Below are 27,732 nucleotides of genomic sequence, written 5' to 3' on the forward strand. Positions count from 1 at the left end.
TTTTTGGCTTAAGGTCAGCAAAATTGTATTACTATAGAATAGAAGATTATACAGAAACAGCCCTTTGATTTCTTACTCCACCTTCGGCAGTGCCATTAGTAGAGGAAGAAAAGAAAGCAAAAAGGAAAACAAAGAAAGTTACATGAATCTGAATCTAGGCCTATTTTGAGCATCCCAATGAAGGTCTGAAAGAACAAAACCCACAGCAGAGTCCCAGATATTTGAGGAGCAACTTGAAGCAACAAGTTTAGCCAGCTTATCAGTGACTGAGTTTATCTCTCTGTAACAGTGGCAAATTCCCCAAGTACTGTCCAGATAACGCCTAAAATACCTCCACTGTTGCTGAAAGCACCATGGGATTTTCTAATTTTTAATGCAGCTCACAACTGATTGGGAGTCGCACTCAACCCATATTTTATTATATCCTCTCCCACTAGCACATTTCAGACCATAGAAAAAAAGCAGCAAACTCTACCATGAAGTTTGTCCCAATACCCTCATAAATAGCAAAGCAAACTATATTTGATCCAAGCCCATCCCTGATTATACCACCAACACCTGATCGGCGTGGATTACCAAGAGAACAACCATCGATGTTGAGTTTGAGGATTTCATTAGAAGGGGCCCTCCAGTGCAATTCCTGAATACATCTAGTTCGTGGCATAGAGGTTGCGATGTGAAGCTTTTTGGACAAAAGAAGGTCAGCAACTGAGTTAACCTGCACTGGATTAACGGCTGAAAGGGCACTGAGATCCTTCAAGATTACTTAATGAATCTGATGTATTGTAGTGGCAATCTCATCGAATCTTCTTTGATTTCTCTCTGCCCATATGTGAAAAGGAACAATTATAACCAGAAGAGACCACAATTCCTTGCAGAGCACAAATGTTGATTTCCTCTTCCACCAAGAGAAAAGACTTTCAATAGAAAGGAAGCCACTCCTTCTCTGATCAAAATAATTCAGCAAGACATTCCAAAGCTTCATAGAGAAATCACACTCCAAAATTAGATGTCTAAGCCTTTCCTCACAATTACCACAAAGAGTACATTTGGAGGCAAGAGAAACATCTTTCCTTGAAATCATATCATCCGTTGGAAGGCAACCTTGCACTAAGAGCCATCCAAAGAGAGAAAACCTTGGATGAATTTTTTTTTAGACAGATCATGCGCCACCAACCATTAATAGGGAACTTTTCCCTTAATTTTTCCCATGTCGAAGAAATAGAGAATTTCCCTGAAATTGGAATCCTTGCAACTCGATTGCAGGCATTCTGAGGGAGCATAGAGCAAAGCACAGGACTATTCCAATTACTATCATGAATAAAATCAAAAGCTAGGATCAAAGGGCTGCAAACTATTGGGTCAGAAGACATAATCTCATCCGCCAGGGTAGAAGCACCAACCCAGCAATCGTACCAGAATTTGATGTTAGATCCATCCCCAACAATCCAATGCTCAGCCTCACAGACAAAATCCTAGACTCTTCTAAGACCGAAAATAATAGAAGAGGAAAAGGCATACCTCTTGAGACTACCCTTGCTTGTCATAAACCTTCCTCTAAGAAAAGAAGCAAATTCTAAGGAGTCAGTGCGAATATACCAGCAAAACTTCACAATCAAAGCGAGATTGATATCTCTCAGGCGATGTATGCCCAAGCCCCCTTCACTTTTTGCTTGCAAACTTTGTTCCACTTCACAGTGATTGATTTAGAAGTGTCTGCATCCCTGCTTCAGATAAAATTCCTGATCCGTCTTTCCATCTGGGCAATAGATGAAGCAGGTGAGAGATAAACAGAGAAATTGTGCAAGGGGATGCTGCTCATAACTGTCTTCGCCAACTCCACTCTCCCAGCCATAGAAAGAAGCCTTCCTTTCCACCCAGCAATTCTAGCTTTAAACTTATCAACTAGAGGAACGATTCTCTCCCTCTTAACTCGGCCTTTAAAAATATCAACCCCCAGATATCTCATGGGGAAATCACAGCTGGGGATATTAAGAATATCTTTGATCCTGTGCTTGTGGTCAGCTTGAATGGAGCTTAGGAAAATTTAGCTTTTTTCCAAATTGATAAGTTGCCCCGAAAAAGCTTGGTACATCTCAAAGAAATTTTTAATGTATCTGATTCCTCTCAAATCTGCATTAATAAAGATCATTAGATCGTCAACATAAAGAAGATGGGAAGGAGTGTAAACATTCCTTGGACCTGAAATAGGCTTTATGAGACCCTTGTCCCTGAGCTCTCTCAGGCCACGACAAAGGACTTCTTCTGCTAGGATAAAAAGTATGGGAGACAGAGGATCCCCTTGATGAAGGCCTCACTCAACTCTAAAGAACCCCATAGGGCCACCATTAACAAGGACAGAAAGTCTTGTTGTAGAAAAAATTTCCTCAACCAATTTTATCCAGTTTTATTAAAACTAAACTTTTCCATCGCAGAAAAGAGGAAACTCCACTCCAGGGTATTGAAAGCCTTTTGGATGTCAAGCTTGAGCCCTATGCTACCCCCATAGCATTTTTTCGAGACCATATTGGCAAGTTCAGAAGCAACGCCAATATTAGAGAAGATTACTTTACCCCTCTGAAAGGCTCCTTGCTCTTCAGAAATTAAGTGGGGAAGAAAAGTGCTTAGTCTGGTGCTCATGATCTAAGGAATAATTTTTAGAAAAAAATTTCCAAGACAAATAGGGCGATATTGCCCACTTTACATGCATTTTTCACTTTAGGGATCAAGGTAAGAAAGTTAATGTTTTCTCCTTTCGTAATGATCCCCTCAATGAAGAAATTCCGGATGGCATGACATCCTAACCTACTATATCCCAGCAGGTGGTATAAAAAACTCCAGGAAATCCATCAGGACCAGGCGCATTAGATGGATCAAGGTCCCAAACAGCCCTCTTGATTTCTTCAACTGATGGAATGGCAGTGAGGCTGTCATTATCCCTCTCGGAGAGGATCTCAAGAATAACAAACAAAAGAGAAGCATGAGTAATGGAGACCCCCTTCTTGCCAAAATATTTATAATGGGATACCAAGCGCTGGCCAATAGCATCCATTTCAATAAAAAATTCACCATTGCCATCCTGAAGAACTTTGATCATATTTTTATTTTTTCGAATTTTTTTCGAAAGGCAGAAAAACTTGGAGCGGCAATCACCTTCTCTAAGCCACTTAATCCTTGACTTTTCGCACCATAATTTTTCTAGAAGAAGAACCACCTGATTTAGATCATCTTTAGCTTGCAACTCCTGATTGAAAAGATCATCATCGAGACCATTGGCCTCAATAGATTGCTAGATGGATAGAAGTGTTGCTATTCTGCTACCAACCTCCACATCAATCATGGGGAACGCCGATCTAGCCCACTCCCGAATAGGAGGTTTCAGATGCTTTAACTTTTGAAGAACCACATACATTGGGGTGCCTTGGATTGGGACCGTCCAAGAGGAGCTAACCGTGTCCTTAAAATCCCTGTGTTTAGCCCAAAACCTCTGCATACGGAATGGAGCATTAAAAGGACAAGGAATCTCTGAGCAATTCAGAACAATGGGCAAATGATCTGCATAGCTGCAGGGAAGAATCCTTTGGGAGCTCCCTAGGAAAGCATCCATCCATTCTTGGTTACAGAGGCTACGATCAAGAACAACACTAATGCTGCCCACTCTTCTATCGTTTGGCCAGGAAAATTTCAGACCAGAGGAAGTAATGCAAAAAAGGGGCAGCATCCATAAAAGATGAAAAATCCTCTGAAGAACTAGCATTGAATCTGCCCGGGCCTCACTTTTCATGGGAGAATAGGTAAGAGTTAGTCCCCCATGACAAGCCAAGGGGTAGCCGAGCCAGCGAGACCACAGAGGTCACACCAAAGGTGCCTTCTAATTGCTTGAAAACAATTAACATGAATCACAGACATAAAGAAATTAACAACATTTACCTCCATATGCATTGAGATATGTTGGTCAGAACTGAGAACAACCACAGAATGCTTGATCCCCTCCTTCCAAAAGAACCAAATATTTGGGGATGCAACGTCCCTAGAATTGTGAATAAAATTAGAGCAGTAACCCTGAGAGCAAAAGAAACTCTTTCGGCACTTGATTGGGTCAATTTTAGGCTCAGCAATGCAAACAAAGGTTGGGTTATGCTCCTTGATCAGTAATTGCAACGCCGCATGTGCACAACCATTGCCCATCCCTCTAATATTCCAGAAGAGGCACTTCATTAAGAAATAGATTTATTGGAGAGTCTAGTGGCGCGACGATTTGCACCCTCAGCAATGACCGAAGTCGAAACCAGCTCTCTGTCTCCATGTTTGAGCTACTGGCCATGAGTAGCAGGTAAGGCCGTCACCTGCTTGGCCTTACCCTTTCTTCTAGTGAAAATAGTGAATGATCCATCCGCGACACTTGGAGAAGGCAACGAAAGATCATGGTGAACGATAGATGTTCTACCATGATCCTCCACGTTAAAAGCAACATTGGGAAATTCAGGCAGAGAGCTAACGTCATCTGCACCCTGGAGGATAACTTCCAGCTGGCCTTCATCAGAGCAAACCCCATCCGGGCTTAATCCAGATGCACCTAACCCATCCGAACCTGGGTCAAAACCCAAGTCCACATCCTCATGCCCATTGTCGCTAGCATCCCTTAAAATAGGAAATATTGGATTTGAAAATAAAGACACTCCCTCTTGGATGTTAGCTTGGGTGGTTGCCAAATTAAGAGTGAAAGGATCAGAGAATATTCTATTCTCAACGGTTGGCACAGAGGGAATCCCAGTCCCAATTGGTAACTGCTGCTGAGAATGCGCCAAAGGAGTCCTGATTTGAGCGCTATTTTCCTGAAAAGTAGGGATTCTCACCATGGACTGTTCCTCAACCGATAGTACAGCCTCCTGCGGTGGCTGAGACATGGGTGGCTGCATTACTTCGAGCTGAGTTGGGCGGGGACGCCACTCCTGTCTCTAAGCGCTGAGGCCTCTGATCCGCATAAACAGCACCGGGTGCGTCTTCACGGGGATTGTTCTCATGTCTCTTGGACGGACACCCCTCAGGGTTGTGACCAAAACGATGGGATAAGGCACATCGTGATGGTGGGGATTCAAACTCCACCACTTGTTTAAGAATAAATGGATCCGAAGATGACACATACTCACGCTCAACATAAATTTCCTCTACTTGAGGTTGAGAATCATCTAAATCAACGCAGATAAGCGCAAAATGGCCGTAGTACGAGTCCTTTGTTCTACGATCAATAGCAATAGGGCGGCCAACTGCCTTGGCCATCATGAGAAGAACTTCTTCATCCCAATACTCCTGTGGAAGGTTGGGAAATCGGATCCAAACCAGTCTGTGTAATATTTTCATCCTCCATCTTAAACTCAGGTCTCCACCTCTGAAAACGTAGTAGTTGTCCTTCAACCTTGATCGGACCACGTTTCCAAATACTCATCATATTCCCCTCAGACAAGAATCGAAAGAGGACAAAACTTTTACCCAGAGAATTGAGAACCTCATCCTCCTTGAGAAACCAAGAAGATCTAACATGAGTCCTCAGGGCATCCATTGATATGGTCCGAAAATTAACCCTACCTAGGAGAGCGAACTTAAGTTTGTTGTCTCAGGTAAGCTGATTGAGGAATCCGGATACTCGTCAAATTCCCAACCTTAGTTGGGGTTGGTAAATCATCAACTGCTGGAAGAGATGAAGCCATAATTGTGGTATTCACAGCCATTTCACCCCCCACAGCAACCTCATAAGAAAGGGGCCTTGTTGCTTGTTCAGTGGTTGCATCAGAAACATCATTAACTGCAGCGAGCATTGAGGGGTCCCTTGCAGGGATAAGGTGTGATTCAACAAGCAGAAAAGGAACTGCAATGTCGGTAGAAAGCCCACCATTGCCCTCCAAGCCACGATGATCCTGATCTCCAAACACCACCGGAGCCTCCAGGGAAGAAACCCGAGTCGCCATTACTGTTTAATTTTGTTAATATCCCTTGCAAACAAACAGTCGAAAAGAGTCGATTCCCTGCACCGGTTTTGAAATGATTTTGATTGAACTGAGAAGCCGATTTTATAATGTTCTCAGATCTGTTAATCTGTTTTCAATGATTGCACACTCTTTCTCCACTGCGAGCTACCTTTGGTAACATCCCCTATTGGTAATAATGAATATTAATCATATCAAAGGTCCAGATTTTAATGTTAGTGATTATAACTACCACTCACTCTAAAGTTAATTAATATTAGGTGTAAAAATCCATAAGAATGAAAAATGATTTCAAATAGCAAAACCAAATTGAATTTAAGTGTTCATGAAAGCATGAGAGTATAATTTAGTTGCAAACCATCAATGCACATGACAAAAAGATTGGAGTAACTCATTATTAAGAGTTCCGTACTGAAATAGACCAAGTCCAAACATGAGAAACCTTAAGTTAAATCACTCGGAATGGTTTAGAACATCCAATGAATAAAGGAATGGGTCATTTTGAAGAAACAATTTTGATGACCAGTTCAATTGAACATTTTCACTTGTTCAACCATAAATGCTCATATAAAGCCAGATGTCTATTGATCATATTTCGATATGAAAGCTTATACGTCTTCGGCATTAACTGTATTAAAAACACACACAACCACAGATGGAGAGAGGATTTCCATGGTTACTTCAGTTTGAACCAAGCTTATTCAAACCAACCCCCATAATTTACAAGTACCGAATTGTAAATTGAACAATAACAGAAACCCGAGCAGAGTAGGATTCCCATGGTTACTTCAGTTTCCACAACACCCATGGGAACCATAAGTTGAGAGCTACTAGACATGCAAACAAACAGACTGGCAACTCTGAAAGAGAAGAAAGAACGGTTAGCTTGGGATATGACAATAATCATGACTAAATTAAATTTCACAAGCCCTCAAAATGTAGGTCCAATAATACAAGCCCCATGCCCTTGGTGCCCACAAGATCGACGCAACAGATCAGCCTCTTCGCCTCCAATTCGAATTAAGATCCCATTGACCTCAAATCTAGCTGCAGAATTGAACAGCCTCTGTTTTGGTTGTAGAAGAGCTACAATCACATTTTCTTTGACCTAAACCCAACACAATAAGAACAGAAACTGCATCTTTTCTTCTAGGAAAGAAAAAATCAGATAGGAACTGCCCACCCGGGAACAAAAGACAGGTCTTCCTCTTGGATTTCTGAGACAGCCCATCTGGACCCCAATATCAGATTACTTGCTACAAGCCAAGGGATGCTGAGGCATTGAAGGGATGATGCAGCCTCCATCTCACTGGTTGGGAGGTGAGTCAAGGTGGCTTTCAACAGTAAACAAAAAAACTTGCCAAACACCACATTACTTCTAGGACCTTCTTTATGCATAATACATGTACAGGCTGTTTGCAGCGGCACAGGCAAGTGAGTTTTCAGATGGGTGCCAAGCTAGATGGAGTAATTTTGTCGTGAAATCAAAAGTATTTCCGTTAGTATCAACTCCTGGACTATCTGCCCCTGATACAGATTCGATCAAAGAACCATGTTAATAGGTGACCAAGATCCAAAAGAAACAACTATAATGAAGACATCCAAAATGGACAACATTTGGTTCTTCAGAAAGTTGGTAAGTGAACAAAGCCAAGAAAAACCTCGTCTGACGGCACGTGTTAGACTGTTCAGGGATCTGGAAGGCCTCGAAGGGGTTGGCACTTGTCTCCTGATTAAAATTTAAGGCATAGTGTGAAATGACAGTCTTAGTAGTCAATGGAAGTCATAGTCTTCCTAGACAACTATCTAGTTTTAGCACAATTACAGCTAAGCCAAAAATAATAGTAAAATAACTTCTATTACAACTTATTATTGCATTATCTATATTCATCATTATAGTCATCATATACCTCATGGGGTTTTTACTGGCTTCTAATGTTGTTGCCTCAGTGCTGCCAGCAGCACAACCAAACACGCGAAATAGATTACTGGAATCAAAGCAACAAAGTAGCATCACAATTTCAGATATAGACATGGTAAACTAGGGTCAGTGAGGATGATAATAAACTAGGAACATCAGAACATCAAAGAGACAGGACTACACCTGTAGGATCCAGTGGCAACTCGCATTCCATTGCCACTCAGACAACATTCAAACTTGTCAAAGATCGAATCATTTTCATATAAATCACATAGCTGGTCAAGATCAAGTGCTATCATAATCAGCATAACATGATATAGCTATACATCAATTCCACGCACACCCGTTCTTGAAAGAAAATTAAAAAAAAAAAACAAACGTACCTTGGGTCTTAAATATTCATGAACCTGGAAAGTTGCAACTGGACCAGAATCCATGTTTATGTCCCATAGCTGTTAACAAGTAAAAGATACTTGAGTGGGAAGGTGGGGGAAAATGTTGATCAAATGAAATTGTCCCTTGAATGAGTTGACAAGGGGAAAAGATAATCAATTACTCCCACTAGGCCAAAAGGAGAAAAGAATTAGTGGGATAGTGTTATAAACATTTAAACATCCCAAACAGTTTTAACACGCATAGAATGAATTTGGGAGATAAGATTTGTCACATTTTCTTCTACCAAACCTTCATGATTCACACTTAAATATCTGAAAAAGTGAAATCAGATGAAATAAAACAAACGAACATTGATTTGCCAGATTAAATCGTAGTGCAGTCGCCAATACCACAGGTCGAAGCCATGACATTAGTCCACTATGGCACTATCACACATTCACGGTCATTAGACAATAGTCTCCAGTAAAGTTTATGCCACATATACATTTATCTAAGAGAAGAAAATATACATTGCAAACAATACGTTTAAGAATGGACACTGGAACCAAACCATATCCAGCACTGCATGACTTCCACTTGGATTTCCGACAAGCTAACAATTAGTTCAAGCCTCAAACAATGCCATGTTTATTTAGTAGAAAAAAAAAATTGTGAAGCCACAAACCTTTAGGGTCATATAATCACGACTAAGAATATGTCTTCCATCCTTTCCAAATTTAATATCTGAAATTGAGGCAATAATTTCCGTGAAAAAAGATCTTGAACCAGGTGCTTCTTGCTCTTCAAACCTGTATGCAAGAAATATCATTGAATGTTGCATAAAAAGACTTCTACAGGTAACTTTTTTAATAAATTGAACTAAATTCAATAATTACTTATGCTGGTACTCAAATGAAAACACAAACAGTTCCAATGGTTCTTAAGATATTCGATCTTTATACTTATGCAAGACTCGGAACAAATTATTAAGATAGAAACAAAACCACAAGATCACTTACAATTTGGAATGAGTATCACATAAAGCTGATTGCCGCAAATCAATAAGACGGACTGAACCCTTTGAGCTACTATATGCTAACATGTTACAATGAGTTGGGTGGAACTCAGCTGATGTTATGACCTCTGCAAATACAGTGAAATTGTTGGTTGAAGCATGAATAAGAATTAAAGGAAAAAAGGTACCACTACCAAGTTTAACCACAAAGCATCATGTCCACCGAATGGGTTATTGAAGGATTACACTTGTTCCTCCGGAGGAAATTCAGTGAAATAACACTATCGAACTAGCTAAAGTTCAAACCAAGTACCAGAAGAATGCTTCTTGCCATTATAAAAATCAGTATCAATTCTATCATTCAAAATAATAAATAACACCAAATGAACAAAAGTCAAAGGCATTGACGGGTCAGCATCACATGGAAATCAATATATTGAGAAATTTTACCAGTTAGATCCTCCATATTTGCAGGCTTGACATCAACAATATTGAAACTTTGATTGCTTATTTCCAAGTTCCAGAGATTAATTCGCAAATCATCAGCTGATATAAATGTCTCCCCGTCACTGAAAAATTAAAGAACAAAGCAATGAGAATAGACATACACTTGTATGAACTATGATGACCAAATTCCCAGCAATAGAGAACTTCATACAGAATCAACTACAAGTAAAGGGCTAAATACATAACATAATTTCCAGGACTATAAAATAATACTACATATTCTCAAATACCAGTATAAGTGCATAACAATATTTTATATAAGATAATATCCAGCAAACACTCCAGTAGCAGATGGCTTTTCTTTTTCCGAATCTCCTGGTGGGAAATCTTAATGCCTAGTGGCTAGTACTCAGCGTGCAGGTAGTGGGCAGAGAAAGTAACCAATACATGCATTTGAGATGCATCTTTTCTTCCCTCTTTTTTTCCCAGAAGGTAAATAAAGGATAATTATATTCCAAAAGGATGTGCAAGTCAACCACCAGAGATGCAAGAAATTTACAGATTTGATCCACCAACAATTCAAAATTTACAGAACACCTATTCTATACTCAGCCCATGTAAAATTTTCAAAATCATATAGTTTGAAGCCCCAAAATTTATTGTTCTCAAGATATAAATTATGCTCTCCTTCCTGGATGTTGATCCTTCAAAATTTCTAGAGTTCGTCTACTTCCATAAATTAAGACATGGGCAAAGATTCCAGAGATTTCTCCTAAGCACAAAGCTTCTCCATAAAAGGGATCAACTTAAGCAGTTCTACTGGGGTTGCCCACATTTTGTTGAATCAGCAAGCCACCTTCCGCTAAATGAACCAAAACATAGCAAGATGGATAACTGGAATTTGACAGTAGCCATAACGATGTCAAATTTTAACAATCGTGAATATTGACAACTTTTTGAGAATATTAAGATTTGCATTTCATAGGGTCCTATGAACAACGCAGCCTTCATAAACGATCCTCAAAAAGATGACCAGAAATGACAGCCCCCAAAGTTACAGCCCTGGAACAGATACAGCTGAATAAAATTAAATGCCCTATCCCAACTACTTGGTAATTGGGGGGCTATGGGTAATCAGAATGAAACTAAGCAAGGATCAAGGTAAGAGAAACAGAGGAGGTAAGAAGGAGAGAAGCAAAAGGAAGAGAGGAGAAGAAGAGAGAAAATGAAGAGGGAAATGTGTGCAATCATATGTGGAAGACAAAGAGAGCTCTTCCCACCTATATTCATTCACTACTTAATAGATGGAATTACATACACCTCCCTAGGGAGGTGAAAGGAAAAAAGGAAAAATACAATATTAGACAACAAGTAATAAACTAGTTCCCAAAGTACCCCTAATACATAACCCTAACACTACCCCCTTGAGCAGGAGAATAAATGTTGTCATACATTCCCAACGTGCATAATAGGGTACTAAACTGGTGAGAGATGACCCCTTTGGTGAAGATGTCTACTAACTGATCACCTTTCCTCACGAAAGGGGTGCAAATGCAGCCAGTGTCTATCTTCTTCTTAATGAAGTGTCTGTCCACCTCAATGTGCTTTGTTCTTTCATGTTGCACCGGATTGTGAGCAATACTTATAGTTGCCTTGTAGTCACAGTAAAGTCTCATAGGTCTTTCAGTGTCAAACCCCAACTCCTGAACCAATCGCCTCAACCATATGAGTTCACAAACTCCATGGGCAATTGCCTTAAATTCTGTCTCTGCACTTGATCTAGCTACAACAGGTTGTTTTTTACTCCTCCATGTAACCAAGTTACCATAGTTGTCACAGCATCAAATTGATCCAAGGCGGTGGAGGGGTGGCTAATCGATTTGGCGATGAATCGCCCGTTATGGCGTTGCCATGGCGGTCAAATCGCCCATGTTTTATTTTTTATTTTTTCTATTTTCTAAAGTTATGTAGTATGCTATTTTTTTATTTTTCCTATTTTCTAAAGTTATTTAACATGCTACAAGCCTACAATATATACCCTATAACATATAAAACCAACATTAAGCAACATCAAATCATCAAAAATCAATATAACCCTATCAAAATCACCCTGCATTTTACAAAAAATCGACCGCCTAGTGAATCAAGCGTGACCTGGCGTCAATGGCGGTGCCATGACGACACCTATCAGCCAATGGCGACCGCCATTTGTGAGTCACGTAAATCGTAGCACTGCCATGAATTTCTTTCTGCCAGGACGCCAAATCGCCGCCTTGGTGACGCCTAGGCGACGCCATGACAACTATGCAGGTTACCACCACCAAATGTACAATACCCAGATGTAGATTGTCTTTCAGAAATTGAACCAGCCCAATTAGCATCGATGTAGCCTTCTATCCACAAATGATTGTGCCTGGCATACAATAGTCTTTTCCCCGAAAGGACTTCAAGTACTTGAGGATGCTGTGAGCAAGCATAAACTGACTCACAACCCCAACTGCATAGGTAATATCTGGGCGAGTCCATGACAAATAAAACAATTTCCCAAGTCTCTGGTATTTTCCTGCATCAACAGGAGAAGGTCCACAGCCTTCTCTTAGCTTATGATTCTGATCAACAGGAAAGTGTGTTGGTTTGCAACCCAACATCCCTGTTTCTTTCAACAAGTCTAAAACAAACTTTCTCTGACATATTTTTATTCTCTTCTTGGACCTTGAAACTGCAATCCCCAAGAAATACTTCAAGGCATGGTTCGAGAACTCGAAACCTTAGGGGATTTTAAAAAATACCTGTTTCAACCTGGTTTCGAACAGGTTTTCCATGTTTCGATCGAAACATGGGAAATTTCGACCTTCTCTCGTGCATTTTTTCTCCCAAGTGTGAGAAACTTGGGAAAACAATAGAGATTTTCATTTTTTGGCACTTATTTGTGCCAAATATCATTTAAGTAAATGAACATTTACTTAATATATTATTCATAAATAAGGAAATACCCCCTATTTGAATCCAATAAAAATAGTTTAAAAATCAAATTCCTAAAGGGTAAAAAGTCAACCCCCCAGTCCAAGAACAAAAGCTGGATTTTAGTTATAGGGGCAATTTTCAACTTTTAAATGCTGGGGTTTTTCTCAATTATGAAAATTTTATAAATTCTATAATGTTAAAACATTGCTAAAAACCAAAAGTCTGGTAAAATAATCTTTTGTTTTGATATCCCTAAAATTATTTTCATTCAAGTAATTTTAACAGCATTCGCACACTTTAAAATAAGTTTGACCACAGCATAACTATGTCATTACAACTCAGATTTAAGTAATCTTAGACTTATTGGAAAGCTGGTTTTATGTTATACATAATACAAAAAGTCTCATGTAAAAATAAAAATCATTTGACCATCAAACTTATTATAGAACAAGAACATTTCTCTAAATGTTGATTCTTTATAACTTAATGCGACTTAATGTTGATTTTTTATGTTTTGATGTGGCTAAATGTTGATTTTAATGACTTAACGTGGCTTAATGTTGATTTTTTATGATATAAGGTATATATAGCTTACTAAATAATATTAGAAAATGTAACATGCGTGCCTTAAGGGTAGTGAGTCACTACTTGGATGGAACCGCCTAGGCACTCTGCTTGGAATTGAGTCACTACTTTCGAGTGTTGAGTAATTGAGTCACTACTGTTCAGTGTTGATAGATAACTGTTGATGATGTAATATTTTTATCTTTTTGGATCATTTGGATTATGTCTTATGTTTTGATGTAGATTATAGACTATATCTAGTCATTATGTAGTAAAGTTTCAAAATTTAAGCCAACAAGTCAGCGCAATGATTATCAAACCTTTGGTTCACCACACAAGTAAGACATTATGTGTTTTCTTTTTTATGAAACTAATGATGTGAATGTGTTAGAAATGTTTAAAATAGGTTGTACACAAAAAATCAGACAAAAAAAAACACTGTGTGGGAGTCAAAACCTAAGTTTCCACCATACCGGGAAAAAATCCCCGGTATCCTCGAAATTTCCCAGGTTTCCACCGAAATTTTGGTCTCCCAGAGGTCAAAACCCGATATTGTGAACCTTGCTTCAAGGGGCCTAGATCTTTAATCTCAAACTGCTGGGCTAAGCAGGTCTTCAATCTCATTATCTCACCCTTGTCATTTTCAGTCACAATAATATCATCCACATAGACAATAAGGGTTGTGATAGTACCATTACCTCGCCGGGAACACGAAGTGTGATCAGCTTGACTCTGGGAATACCCATTTTTTAAAATGACTTGTTAAAACCTCTCAGACCAAGCCTTTGGAGACTGTTTGAGGCCATATAACGCCTTTTTAAAAGGCACACTTTCCCTTCTACAGAGGGAAACTTGAAACCTGGTGGAGTTAGGAGAAAAGCATTCTTCACATCTAGTCGATACAATGGCCAATCTCTATTAGCCACCAATGACAAGAGGACCCTTATCGAATTATACTTGGCCACAGGAGCAAATGTCTCCTGATAGTCAATTCCATATACCTGAGTGAACCCTTTGGCCACAAACCTAGCCTTATATCTCTCAACAGCACCATTAGATCGTTATTTGATTGTATAAACCCATCTGAATCCAACTAAAACTCTCCCCCTAAGAAGATCAATCAGTTTCCAGGTATAGTTCTTCTTAAGGGCCATCATCTCTTCAGACATGGCTTGCTTCCACTTTAGGTTAGACAAGGCCTCAGTGACATTCTTGGGAAAGAAAAAAAAAAAAAAAAAAGGCAACTAAAAAAGAAACACTTGTAAGAGAAAGAGCATCATAGGAAACAAGCCAGACAATAGAATTAGTAAAAAACTCTCTTTCCCTTCCTAACAACAATGGGAAGGTCCAACTCAAAAGATGGAGGAGAAATGTTACCTGACTGAGGAAGGTGGATCTCAGGATGTAGATCCAAAGAGAACTCTTGGCAGATCTTCTTTTCCTTTCTTTTGTACACAATAGGTTCCTTCTCTTTACCAAACCCAACACCTGAATTATCACAAATGTAAAAAATCCACCTCTTTATGTTTCCCAATACCAAGCTGAAATGGGGAAATAGGAATAAGCATGGGTATGAGAAAAGGAATGACATCAATAGCCTCTTCAATTGTACTATTCTCCCCCTAAAGAGGATGCTGAAAATGGGCATAAAAGGGAATAGACTCGAGAAATGTGACATCCCCGAAACGAAGCCGTAGGCCGGAAGAAGGATGATAGCATTTGTAACCTTTCGTAGAGGGGGAATACCCAAAAAATATGCATTTGGGAGTCTTCGTATCAAATTTAGTCTGAGCAGACTTGTAGACATGGACATAACAAACACACCCAAACACTTTGGAGGGAAGAGAAAAAGCAAGAGCTTGAGGAGACAAGGTTTCCAAATGAGATTTGGAACCAAGAAGTTTAGTGTGCATGCGGTTGATAAGGTAAGCAGCGGTAATAAGAGCATCAGACCAAAAAGTCTTAGGGGCATGCATGCCAAAGAGGAGACTTCGAGAGACTTCCAATAGGTGGCGATTTTTCCTCTCAGCCACCCCATTCTGTTGAGGTGTGTCAACGCAAGCAATTTGATAGATAATGCCATGGTTGGTAAAAAAGGTCTGTAGTCCACCATACATGTACTCACCCCCTTTATCTGAACAAACAATTTGAATATAAGTGGAAAATTGAGTAAGAATCAACTGATAGAAATTTATAAAGATATCATAGACATCAATCTTATGTTTCATAAAAAAAAGTCCAAGTAGACCGGGAATAATCATCAACAAAGGAAACAAAATAACGATAACCAAATAAGGAAGTAGTGGAAGAAGGTACATAGACATTAGTACGCACATTATGAAGGGAACAGTAGATCTATTGTCATGGTAAGGATAAGAAGAACGATAATATTTAGCAAGCAAAAAGGGTTCACACTAAAACACATGGGAAGGAGGAATAGAAAGAAAACAAGTGTGGCCGTTTTTTTCTCATAACACCAAAAGAAGGATGGCCCAAATGTTGATGCCACAACATCATAGAATGAACACAACTATGGTCACTATGCCCACATACGTAGGACTAAGCATTAGGTAGAGGGAAAGTTCCTGGATCAAGAAGGCAATCCCTTTTCTACACTACCATTGCCAATAATCCTCTTTGTCACCGAATCCTGAAAAACAAAATGAGATAAAAAAGTAACACAACAATTCAGGAATTTGGTTAGGTGGCTTACAGGTAAGAGATTAATTTCAAATTTTGGAACATGAAGAGCAGAATCCAAAGAAATAGAGAGGGTAACAAGAAAACGGCCTTTACCGGAAATAGACGAATGGGAGCCATTGGCTACCTTAACCTTATCCCTACCAGAACAAATAGAGTATCGGTCAAAGCATTGAGATATACCAATCATATGATCAATGGCTCCAGAGTCAATGACCCAAGAAGAAGCACTGGAAGGAGTTGTAAGGTGGTGGCTAAAGAATTTCGTACTATATGCGTAGAAGAAGAGCCATCCAAATATGACAAAACCCTATGAAATGTTGCAATATTATCCTGAGTGAGAGAAGTGATGTCTGGCTATAGTCCCCATGAATATCCCATAGATCAACCTCAGTCATCATGGTATGTGTGTTAGCTCCCCCTCTACTTCTGCCATGCATACCAGGGGGACATCCATAAAGTACCCAACATCTCTCTATAGTGTGCCTAGATCTCCCATAGTGATCACATCTAAATCTATCTTTGTCATTCCCTCGAGGTGGTCCTTGACCTCTTCCCCCGACCTTTGACAAAATGTAGGAACAAACGTAGAAAGTGGGGATGAAACCCAAATCAAACAGGGAGCACACTCATACCAAACAGAAACTATTCTTCACAGGTAGGATTTTTCCAAACAATAAATTTCACAAAAACAGTAATAAGGCAATCATAACAGTAATATTTCCACCGTAAAACACTTCTAGCATGTATTACAAAGTAGAATCATCAATATTTTACCAACCAATTTAACAAAACGAGACCAATCAATCAGATTGCTTGAGAAATGCCAATAAAAAGTTCACAGAGACGCTGAAAAAAATTCTTACATTTTGAGTTACTGTAACCAGATCAGAATGTTTCCAAAGTCCACATTTATACCACCATTCAAGGACCCTTAGGCAACCTAAAAGGTACCAACTCCTTGTCATAACAAGCTCCAGGTTGGAGAGAACAATATCTGTAACAACAGGACAGCAGCTAGTATAGCGGCAGAACCGTTCAAACAAGAAATGAGTTTTGCAGGAATAAAAGGTTAGAAATCACTAGCTGAAATCAACATCCCTTGAAAATAGACCCTTGGGCGACTCAAATGGAACAGGTCCTGTCTCCAACTGAGTTCAGGTGAAAGAAAAAGAGTGACTGGTTCCCAAGGCTGGCAGACTGGTTCAGCTGAGTTGATGACGGAACTCCATTAAGGCTCCCTAATGAATCTTCTTACATGGTATAGTCTCTGTTGGACCCCTTTACTTTTTCTAGGGTTCCAAGAGAGACACAAAGAATGATGGAGAACAGCTGGTCAACTCTCAAACCTTCAAGGCTCTGATACCAAGTTGAAACTAAGCAACGATCAAGGTAAGAGAGTGAGAAAGGAGGAGAGAAGTAGAGAAGCAAGAGGAAGTGATGTAGATTCCCATCATGGGCTACAATACCACAGGAGGAAGAAGCAGCCATCGTACCAGCCTTTGGATGAGTTTGAAACCACTCCTATGCTGGGCCCGTAACTCTTTATTTTCCTTGTTTTAGTAGTTGATTACACTTCTTAGAAAGCCCCTAGTAGCTGCTATTTTATTTCTTAAATTAGAAGATAAGATAGTTTATGTTTTGTATTAGTTTCTAATTTGAGTTAAGCTTCTAATTTTGTAATTTCAGGCCTCTAAATATAGAGAGGCTTCTGTAGACATAAAACACAATTGAATTAATGAAGTTGCTGCAGTTATTGCTTGCTCCTTCTCCTGAGAAAGGAAGGCAAAAAGCTGAGATAGCTGTGGGTGAGATACCCAGGCTGAGATAGTCATTCCCACCCACATCTATCTTGCTTAATATCTTCTTTTTCTTTTCTTTTCTAATTTCTGTTATTACTTGCTGTGAGAGGAGTGTTTGTGAGATAAACTACACTTATTTGAAGACTTAACAAGGATCAAAACTTGTAGAAGATCCAAATGAGTTTTTTCCTCTCGAATATCCAACTGACTAATTAATTGTTTATAACGGACCATAGTTGCCATAGCGTCATGGCGACCCAAGGCGGTGGAGGGCTGGCTAATTGATTTGGTGGTGAATCGCCCGCTATGGTGTTGCCATGGCGATCAAATCACTCGTGTTATTTTTTATTTCCCTTATTTTCTAAAGTTATTTTGTATGTCATAATATATACCCTTAATGACATAAAAGGCCAATCAACGTTAAGCAACATCAAGTCACAAAAACCAACATAGTCACACTCACATCAAGTCATAAAAGATCAACATGACTTATTGACATTTAGAGAAATGCTCTTCTTCTATAATAAGTTTTATTGGTCAAATGATTTTATTTTTAAATAAGACTTTTTGTATTAGGTGTGTACAAAATTAGCTTTCCAACAAGTATAAGATTACTTAAATCTGAGTTGTTATGAAAAAGTTATGTTCTAGTCAAACTTATTTTAAAGTGTGCGAATGTTATTAAATCGCTTAAATGGAAATAATTTTATTGACATCAAAACAAAAGATTATTTTACCGGACTTCTGATTTTTAGCATTGTTCTACCATGACAAGATTTATAAAACTTTCAGAATTGAGAAAAACCTTAGCATTCGAAAATTGAAAATCACCCTACAACCAAAAATCCAATTTTTGTTCTTAGATCGAGATGTTGACTTTTTATCCTTTTGGAATTTGATTTTTAAACTATTTTTATTAGATTCAAATAGGGGGTATCTGCTTATTTATGAATAATATCTTAAGTAAATGGTATTTGGCATAAATGAGAGAAAAAAATATAAGACAGTATACAATGCAATAAGGCGACAATCGCTTAGGCCCCAAGCAAACCGCCTGGACGCCGTCTTGGCAACTATGTAATGGACTCTATTTTTATTTGACAAATAAAACAGCTAAACATAAGGATGGATACTATGGACCTAAAGTTTGAAGAGTTGAAAGAGAATATTGTTGCTTAACTTAATGTTCAGCCTACATGAATAATAATCCTAATGTTCTAAGAAGGTTTCCACTCCCCACTTGAAGGAACGTACCAGCCCGTAAGTGTGGTGGAGGTGAAGAATTTGATGAACATGATGGACCCCAATCTCCCTATGATGACACACATAAGGTGAAATTGGACTTCAAGGAGTATAATGGAAAACATGATCCCCTCTACTTCCATGACTGACTGAATGCATTATATGGTTATTTCCGTTGGTTCCGCATATCCAAAGAGAGGAAGGTCCAACTTGCTATCACCAAACTTACAGGTGGTGCTAAGGATTGGTGGAAGGCTGAAGAGAGTAGGCTTATCCGGAGACGGAGAGAGCCTTGCAATTGGAAGAACTTAAATTAATACTTAATGAGAGATACCTTCCCCCAACATACCGATGCCGTCTCTACGACATGCTCAACACTCTTCGACAAGGCATTATGACTATCGAGGAATACATTGACAAGTATAAAGATTTGCTCTCACCTACAGGTGCTTATCACGAAGATGAAGAACTGCTTATGTCTCGATTCAAGTTGGGACTACTACATCTATATGATATTCATAATAAAATTGGTGTGGTGGAACTTTCATCTTTGAATGCATGTATTGAAAAGTCCTTAGAGGTGGAAGATTTGATCAAATCAGCCCCTAAAAGATACAACCAGCCCACTGAGACTAAGAGGTCGTTTTCCACCGAATAAACCTAGTGGATTCCCTACCTGAGCTCCACAAGTCACACAGGATAAGGGTAAGAGTCCTATGGTTGCGGGAGAAATAGCGACTTTGAAGTGCTTCCATTGTGGTGGTACCGGACATTATGCCAAATTCTATCCTAAATGTAGAAGAGCCAATTTCATCATCACCGCAATTGAATCCAACCCGGACACGCAAGTCCATGAACTTGAAGTTGATGATCGGGATGTGAATGTCGTTGTTGAAGGAATGGAAGATTATTGAGGCTGAATATGCACAAAAGGTGATGATCCATACGCTATTATTAATGTGGTCGCAAAAATTATGATGGCTGAAGCAAAGGGAGACGATTGGAGGAGACATGTTCTATACATTGATGTCTAGTGGGCCACACAAGGCTCAAGTGATTGTGGACAGCGGGAGTTGCGTGAATGTGATGTCTCAAGCTTTTGTGGTTAAGAAATAGCTTAAGACCGAACCCCATCCACAACCCCACAAGGTGTCACTTTTTGACAACACAACCATGGTTGTAAATCAGCAATGTTCTGTGCCATTGAAGATCTCAGGATATGAGGAGAATGTGTGGTGTGGTGTGATGTCATTCCTATGGGGATAACTGATGTGTTTCTTGGAAGATCGTGGCTATATGACAATAATGTCATGGTTGGTGGTACCAAGAACCAATGCTTCTTTGATCATAAAGGCAAGCCACTTACAATAAACCCATTCAACATACCTCAAGTGAAAACTAAGTTGAGAGCTGCCCAGGTACAAAGACAACATGTTTTGAAGACTATTGAGAAAATCCCTTCCAAAGAAGCTACTGACCTAAAGAAGCAAGCATACAAAGCAAACACAAGCTACTGGACAAGAAATTGTGCATGCTGCCCCATTGAGAGTTCTTGACTACAAGTGAAGAAACCGGACTTATTTTAGCCCTTGCTACAAAGGAAGTTGAACCGGTGAAAGAGGTGACACATTCTCAACCCATTATAGACTTGTTAGCTGATTTTTCAGATTTGGTGCCCAATGAGCTACCGGATGAACTACCACCTATGAGGGACATACAACATGCTAATGATATAGTGCCTAGATCAATACTACCAAATCTGCCCACTTATCGTCTCAGCCCCACCGAGCATGTTGAGCTCAAGAGACAAGTGGATCCATGATTCTGTGTGCCGTACCAAAAGGATGGATCATGACCTATGTATATTGATAGTCGTGCCATCAACAAGATCACGGTAAAGTACATATTTTTTCCATTCCCCATTTGGATGACATGTTGGACATGCTAATGGGAGCCTATATCTTTTCAAAAATTGATTAACAAAATGGATATCATCAAATTAGGATCCACCCTAGGGATGAATGGAAGACGGCATTCAAGACAAAGGAAGGTCTATACGAATGGAAAGTTATGCCTTTTGGCCTTACTAGTGCACCTAGAACCTTTATGCCTGTGATGACTCATGTGCTACGCCCCTTTATGACAAGTTCCTTGTGGTGTACTTTGATGACATCTTAATTTACAGCAAAGCACAAGATGAGCATCTTGAACATTTGAGGCATGTGAAAAGGGTGCTACGAGAAGAGAAGCTCTACATCAATTTGAAGAAGTGTTCCTTTATGTTGCCCAATGTTTTATTCCTTTGTATTGTGTCCTCTCAAGATGTAGAAGCTGACCCCGAGAAGGTTAAGAGCGTGGTAGATCGGCCCATTCCTAAGACTTTGACGGAGGTTCAAAGTTTCCATGGCCTTGCCTCGTTCTATAGACGGTTCATATGAAATTTTAGTGCTATTATGGCACCTATCATGGAGTGCACCAAAAGAGGGAAAGCACCATTCTAATGGACCCCAGCTGCCACTAAAGCATTCCACTTGATCAAACAGAAGATGATGGAAGCCCCGGTGCTTAGACTACCTAATTTTGATCTCATGTTTGAAGTGGCTACCGATGCATCCCATGTTGGGATAGGAGGAGTGCTTATGCAAGCTAGTCATCCGATTGCTTTCTACAATGAGAAGTTGAATGATGCAAAAAAGATATTCTACATATGATTTGGAGCTCTATACCATTATTCAAATTCTCAAGCATTGGAGACACTATTTGATCGACAAGGAGTTCATACTCTATCGGACCACGAGGCACTCAAGTACTTGCATTCCCCAAATTCCATCAGCAATCGACATGCTAAGTGAATCTCTTATTCGCAAGAGTATGCTTTTGCTCTCAAGTATAAAGCTAAAAAAGAGAATCAAGTGACTGATGCGCTTAGTCGGAAGGTGCTGATAATGAATACCTTTACCGTACAAAACTCTTTTACAAAACACAAGAGTTGAACACATCAAAGATGAGTATGCCAATGATATTGATTTTGCTGAAAATTATACCAAGGAGAATGAGATGACAAGTATTCCATCCATGATGGATACCTATTTATGGACAAGACATGTTATTGGCCTCATTTGAAGCTTTTTGTTCTGGGCGTGACAATATTGTTAACCAGGCATATGTATGGACCAAAATGTTGGGCTTTTAAGGGAAAATTCTACAGGACTTTTGTACACTTGTACTTGTATGACATGCCATGATGTATCCAAAATGTTGGGCTATTAAGAAGTGTCATATAGAGAAGCTGTGTAGCATAGATGAGGATGTTAAGATGGATGTGCAGCAAAACTAGGAAGGTAAGGAATGAACATATTAGAACTGATTTGGGAGTTTCCCCGATCACTACAAGGTCCGAGAAAGTCGTTTGAGGTGGTAATGGCAATGTTCAATAGAGGCTAGGGGATGCCCCAGTAAGGAGTGATCTGATTCCGATTAAAGGACCTGAAAGAGCTAGGGACATACCTAAAATGACCAGGAGAAGTTGTGAGGAATGACATGCATATTTTAGGTCTTATCACAAGTATGACCTCAGATAGAGCCGATTGGAGGACAAGGATCCATGTAGTCAACCCCATTTAGCTGAGATTTTCCTGACTTGCTGGTGTTGTGCTTCTTTCCTTCTACTTTCATTTCTCCATTTGTGTTTTTGCACGGATCCTGTAGCTGAGTTTGTTGTTGTTGATGCTAATAGCAAACACAACTTGAAAAGAAAACATAATTCTAAAAGGAAAGATTCCACCCACACGCAGGTGAGAGTGTTCCAAGCTAACTAAACAACCTTAAAGACCTTAAATTAAAATACTAACTAAACTAATGAAGTCAAATTCGGCATACTTACTTTCTACCCATATTTTAGGCCTATTAAAGAGGCTTATTAGTCATTACAATGAAAACACATGGGATCAAAGGCCCAACACATACATAACCCAACTGAAAGCTTATTTCTAATAAAATAAGCCCATGTATGTGAATTATCGGCATTCCAAACCTAGGTGGTAAACAGGAAACCAGATCTGAATCTTCCTATGAAACTCACAGCAGGGGGGTTCGTTGGGATAGGACTGTCGAATTTAGGTCACCCTTTGGTGATGAACTAGTACCCCAGATCTTAGGCCGATTTAACGATTTCTTCCAAACCCAGAGGTGTTCTTCCCAATCTCTTCCCTCTTTCCCTTCCACTGGTTTCCTTGCCTGTTTCTTCTATTTCTTTTAATTTCTGTTAGTGTTCTTTCCCTTTTCCTAGTATGAAACCAAGAAGAAGAAAGGGGAACACACAGGGCCAACAGTCATAACCAGCAATAGAACTTAAAATTTTCAATTTCATTCCAATCTGAACTATGTCGATGGTGTGGCTTACATATGTAACAGAAAAAGAAAGTGACTTGATGGAACTCTAAAACTGAAATTGGAATCCAAAACCAACTAGTCTATCTCCTATGATTCCAACAAGAATAAATAATAAAAGAAAATTACAAAAATAATACTCTAATTAATCGATTGTGTACTGCATCAAACCCATGTCATTGCCCAAATCCATGTAGCCAACCCCATTTGGTTGGGATAAGGCTGATTTTTTGTTGTTGTTTTACTGCATCAAACCCCTTCTCTCCCACAGCGCCCGCTGCCCAATGAGTAGAGAATCAGGCATTCAGAACCTAGATCACTTAAAACTGAGTTTATGCTTGCTTGAAGATTTCCAGTTCCAACACCTTAAAACCTCAACCCCTTCAGGTAAACCGAAACTTCCATAAAAATCAATAAGAATGCAGTGTCAGAAATCTCCCCATCATTAAAATTTCTCCAAATTGAGGAAGCACATGATCAGGCGGACCCACTAAACACCCAATAATCTTGTAATGAAGGCTTACATGTTGTTCTCTATTTGGAACATTTCAGGAAAGAGCCCTCTGAATAGTTGATTTGAAGACCAACTAACATAATAGAAATGAGTGCAACTTCCATAAAAGGATTAACCCATTTCAAATAAGTTCCTTCCAAAGACATATCTAGTCCACATGACGCTCTTCCAAACAGTAGTGCCATAAATAGATGAAACCTAATTTCCAACAAGTTCTCCAAAACAAATTTTTCTGAAATTGTATTCCTCCACAGGCTTGAGATTCTTCACAAAAGCCAGGTTTCACACTTTTAATTCGTACAGTGGTCTGGGAGACAAATATTTTCCCAAAATTTTTCTTCATCAATAAAAAGAAGATAAATGATCAGACACTTCTATCTTCCCAATCAATTAGGAAAATAAATAAATTCTCCTCAACCTTTATCTATAAGTGTTGAAATATGTGCCGCAGGGGCATTATTGGGCTTTCCCCTTCCCACAGACTCTATTAATGAGTCGGCTAGGGGGGCCATACTTATAATTTTGGTTTCTTTGCTCTATCATAAATAAATTGATGCAGATTCTTCACCAAACTAGGCTTGTTTTATTAGAAATAAGCCTAGGGTTGGGTTTCATACATGTTAGGCCTTTGATCCCAAGTATTTTGAGTGTAATAGGCCACTTTTATAGGCCTAAAAGAAGGGCCTTAAGGTTGCCTACGGGATTACTAGTTTGTTTCATTTTTCAATAGTTTCCTTTTTAGTTGGGTTCAATTTAAGTTATATATATATATATTGCTAACCAAGGTGTTCGAGCCAGCTTACACGTACCTCGACTAATCCTCGAGGAAACTACCGCAGCAACCCACCGCCACAGTCTCCACTTAATCGCGATGCACAGATGGGGAATCGAACTTGGGACCGTGCGCCTATCTACACAATCCCCAATTCGCCCTAACCATCTGGGCAACCCATGGATTTAAGCTATATTTGTTTCTTTAGGAGTCAAGTCATTAGTAGTTAGTTTCCTTTTTCAGCTAGTTTCTAATTTCAGTTTTTAGTAAGTATTCTGATGCAGATTAATTACCAAAATAGGCTTGTTTTATTAGAAATAAGCCTAGGGTTGGGTTCCATACATGTTAGGCCTTTGATCCCATGTGTTTTGAGTGTATTGGGCTACTTCTATGGGTGTAAAAGAGGGGCTCTAAGATTGAGTACGGGATTACTAGTTAGTTTCCATTTTCATTAGTTTCCTTTTTAGTTGGACTTGATTTAAGTTATATTTGTTTCCTTAAGAGTCAAGTTATTAATTGAGTCAAGTCATTAGTAGTTAGTTTCCTTTTTCAACTAGTTTCTAATTTCAGTTTTTAGTAACTATTGTATTTGGAGAATATTTGGTTTCCTTTTTGAGGAACCTTCTATTTTGTAATTCCCTCCCCCATTAACATTATAAATAAAGAAGAGGAGGCTCCTAAAAGCCTAGAATGATTTTGATAAAAAAATAATGGTTGTTGTTATTGTCTTCTTCATGAAGAGTTGTCTTGTGTTTGATCAAGGCTGAAGGAATTGGTGTTTGATCCAATTGACTCCTTGCCGCGTGAAGTCCAGGAGGGTTCTACAAGTATCTTCTTATTACTCTTTTAGTTATTCTCAAGCTTGTTTCATAGATCTGCTACTGTTCATAAGACAGGTTTGTTATTTTTTGAATCTGCCCAGAAAATCTCTTTTTTCTGCACAATCGGTTCCTGGAACCTGTAGCAGTTTTAGTTCTCTGTTGGGGCTACATTTTTGATCGAGGCTTTTCTAGCATCCAAGGAGAACTCGGCCTAAGTTAGGGCTGGTTCTGACCAGCCGTTTGGAAGTTCTATAAAATCTCTATTTTTTCGTCTTTTAGTGATCTGTTTTGGACTGAACTGAGATCGATTGATCTGGGTTGATTCCTGCTGTGATTTTCAGATTCTGAATCATTAATTACCAATTGTTTGACACTATTTTGAACTGTTATCAGTCCTTCATTGATCTCTGCCCATCCGGTACTGTTCAGTCATAGAATTACTGGGTTTTTTGAGATCGATAGCTGTTGTTTGCTTTGTTCTGTTGGTCTGATTTAATAGGTTATTTTGGTGGAAATCTGGTTGTTCTCTGGTTTATAATTTCCTGCAGTTTTGGGACTGGTTTGGTTGTCAAATCCATTCCTACATTATATTCGCATTTGGAGACTAAATTAAGATTTCCTTCTAAGGAACCTTCTATTTTGTAATTCCCTCCCCCATCAACATTATAAATAAAGAAGGGGAGGCTCCTAAAGCTTAGAATGATTTCGATTAAAAAAAAAAATTAATGGTTGCTGCTATTGTCTTCTCCATAAAGAGTTGTCTTGTGTTTGATCAAGGCTGATGGAACTAGTGTGTGATCCAATTGACTCTCTGCGGTGTGAAGCCCGAGAGGTCCTCTTCCTTAGCTTATCTTCTTCTTCTCTCAACTACACAAAGTGTTACTGATCTGCTCAAGTTCCAACAGTTATTTGAGCCAAGTCATTAGAAGTTAGTTTCCTCTTTCAGCTAGTTTCTAATTTCAGTTTTTAGTAAGTATTCGCATTAGGAGACTAAATTAAGGTTTCCTTCTAAGGAACCTTCTATTTTGTAATTCCCTCCCCCATCAACATTATAAATAAAGAAGAGGAAGCTCCTAAAGCTTACAATGATTTTGATTAAAAAATAAATTAATGGTTGTTGCTATTGTCTTCTCCATGAAGAGTTGTCTTGTGTTTGATCAAGGCTAATGAAACTGGTGTTTGATCCAATTGATTCTCTGTGGTGTGAAGCCCGAGAGGTCCTCTTCCTTAGCTTATCTTCTTCTTCTCTCAACTACACAAAGTGTTACTGATCTGCTCAAGTTCCAACAGTTATTTGAGCCAAGTCATTAGAAGTTAGTTTCCTTTTTCAGCTAGTTTCTAATTTCAGTTAGTTTCTAATTCAGTTTTTAGTAAGCATTGCATTAGGAAACTAAATTAAGGTGTCATTTTAAGGAACCTTCTATTTTGTAATTCCCTCCCCCATCAACATTATAAATAAAAAAGAGGAGGCTCCTAAAGCTTAGAATGATTTTAATTAAAAATAAATAAATAACGGCTGCTGCTATTGTCTTCTCCATGAATAATTGTCTTGTGTTTGATCAAGACTGATAGAACTGGTGTTTGATCCAGTAGACTCTCTGCAGTGTGAAGCCCGAGAGGTCCTCTTCCATAGCTTATCTTCTTCTTCTCTCAACTACACAAAGTGTTACTAATCTACTCAAGTTCCTACAGGTATTAAATTCAGTTTTCATATCAGTTATGCCCAGAAAATTGCAGACTTTATGAGCAATTTTCAGAACCTGCCCAGACCTAACCAGCCATCAGTTTTAGATGAATTTTGGATCGAAGTTAGGCCCTACCTAGAGGGGAACTCGACCAAAAAGGGGAGCAGTTACTGTCCAGGGGTTTAAGAGATATTAGAAATCTCCCTAATTTTGTCTTCTAGTGACCTATTCTGCCCAGATTTGAAATCGATAGACCTGCCTTGATTTCTGTTGGTTTCTTTGGGTGTTGGACCATATTATCAATTGGGATTAGGCCTCTTACAGTCCCTATTAAGGCCCCATCATCTATTGTTAATTTTGTTCACAAATTCTTAACAATTCTGTAATTGGTTGGCTGTTATAGAATTGGTTTCCCTTTTAATCCTGAGTTGCTTTGTGTTGCTGTTCTACTTTGGATATTGGTTGTTCTTTGGTTAAAAAAATCCTACAGTTGTGAGCTGGTTTGACTTGTCAATTCAGATGTCAAACATACAGAGT

At 39.1% G+C, this 27,732-nt stretch overlaps 1 protein-coding gene across 3 annotated transcripts in view; it reads right to left on the reverse strand.

The window, feature by feature from the left end:
* Positions 1-6,651: 6,651 nt before the first annotated feature.
* The window catches only part of LOC122063180 (serine/threonine protein phosphatase 2A 55 kDa regulatory subunit B beta isoform-like), a 54,526-nt gene continuing 33,445 nt past the window's right edge, over positions 6,652-27,732 (reverse strand). For all 3 annotated transcript variants that reach the window (XM_042626889.1, XM_042626888.1, XM_042626887.1), the window contains exons 7-14: positions 9,746-9,864; positions 9,300-9,423; positions 8,966-9,089; positions 8,289-8,357; positions 8,089-8,180; positions 7,895-7,972; positions 7,646-7,713; positions 6,652-7,511 (exon numbers count right to left, since the gene is read on the reverse strand). In XM_042626889.1, coding sequence (XP_042482823.1) covers positions 7,375-7,511; positions 7,646-7,713; positions 7,895-7,972; positions 8,089-8,180; positions 8,289-8,357; positions 8,966-9,089; positions 9,300-9,423; positions 9,746-9,864 — 811 coding nt within the window. In that variant the 3' untranslated portion in view covers positions 6,652-7,374. The remainder of the gene's footprint in view (positions 7,512-7,645; positions 7,714-7,894; positions 7,973-8,088; positions 8,181-8,288; positions 8,358-8,965; positions 9,090-9,299; positions 9,424-9,745; positions 9,865-27,732) is intronic.

The sequence above is a fragment of the Macadamia integrifolia genome, unplaced genomic scaffold (assembly GCF_013358625.1).
Source record: "Macadamia integrifolia cultivar HAES 741 unplaced genomic scaffold, SCU_Mint_v3 scaffold1235, whole genome shotgun sequence".
Taxonomy (NCBI): domain Eukaryota; kingdom Viridiplantae; phylum Streptophyta; class Magnoliopsida; order Proteales; family Proteaceae; genus Macadamia; species Macadamia integrifolia.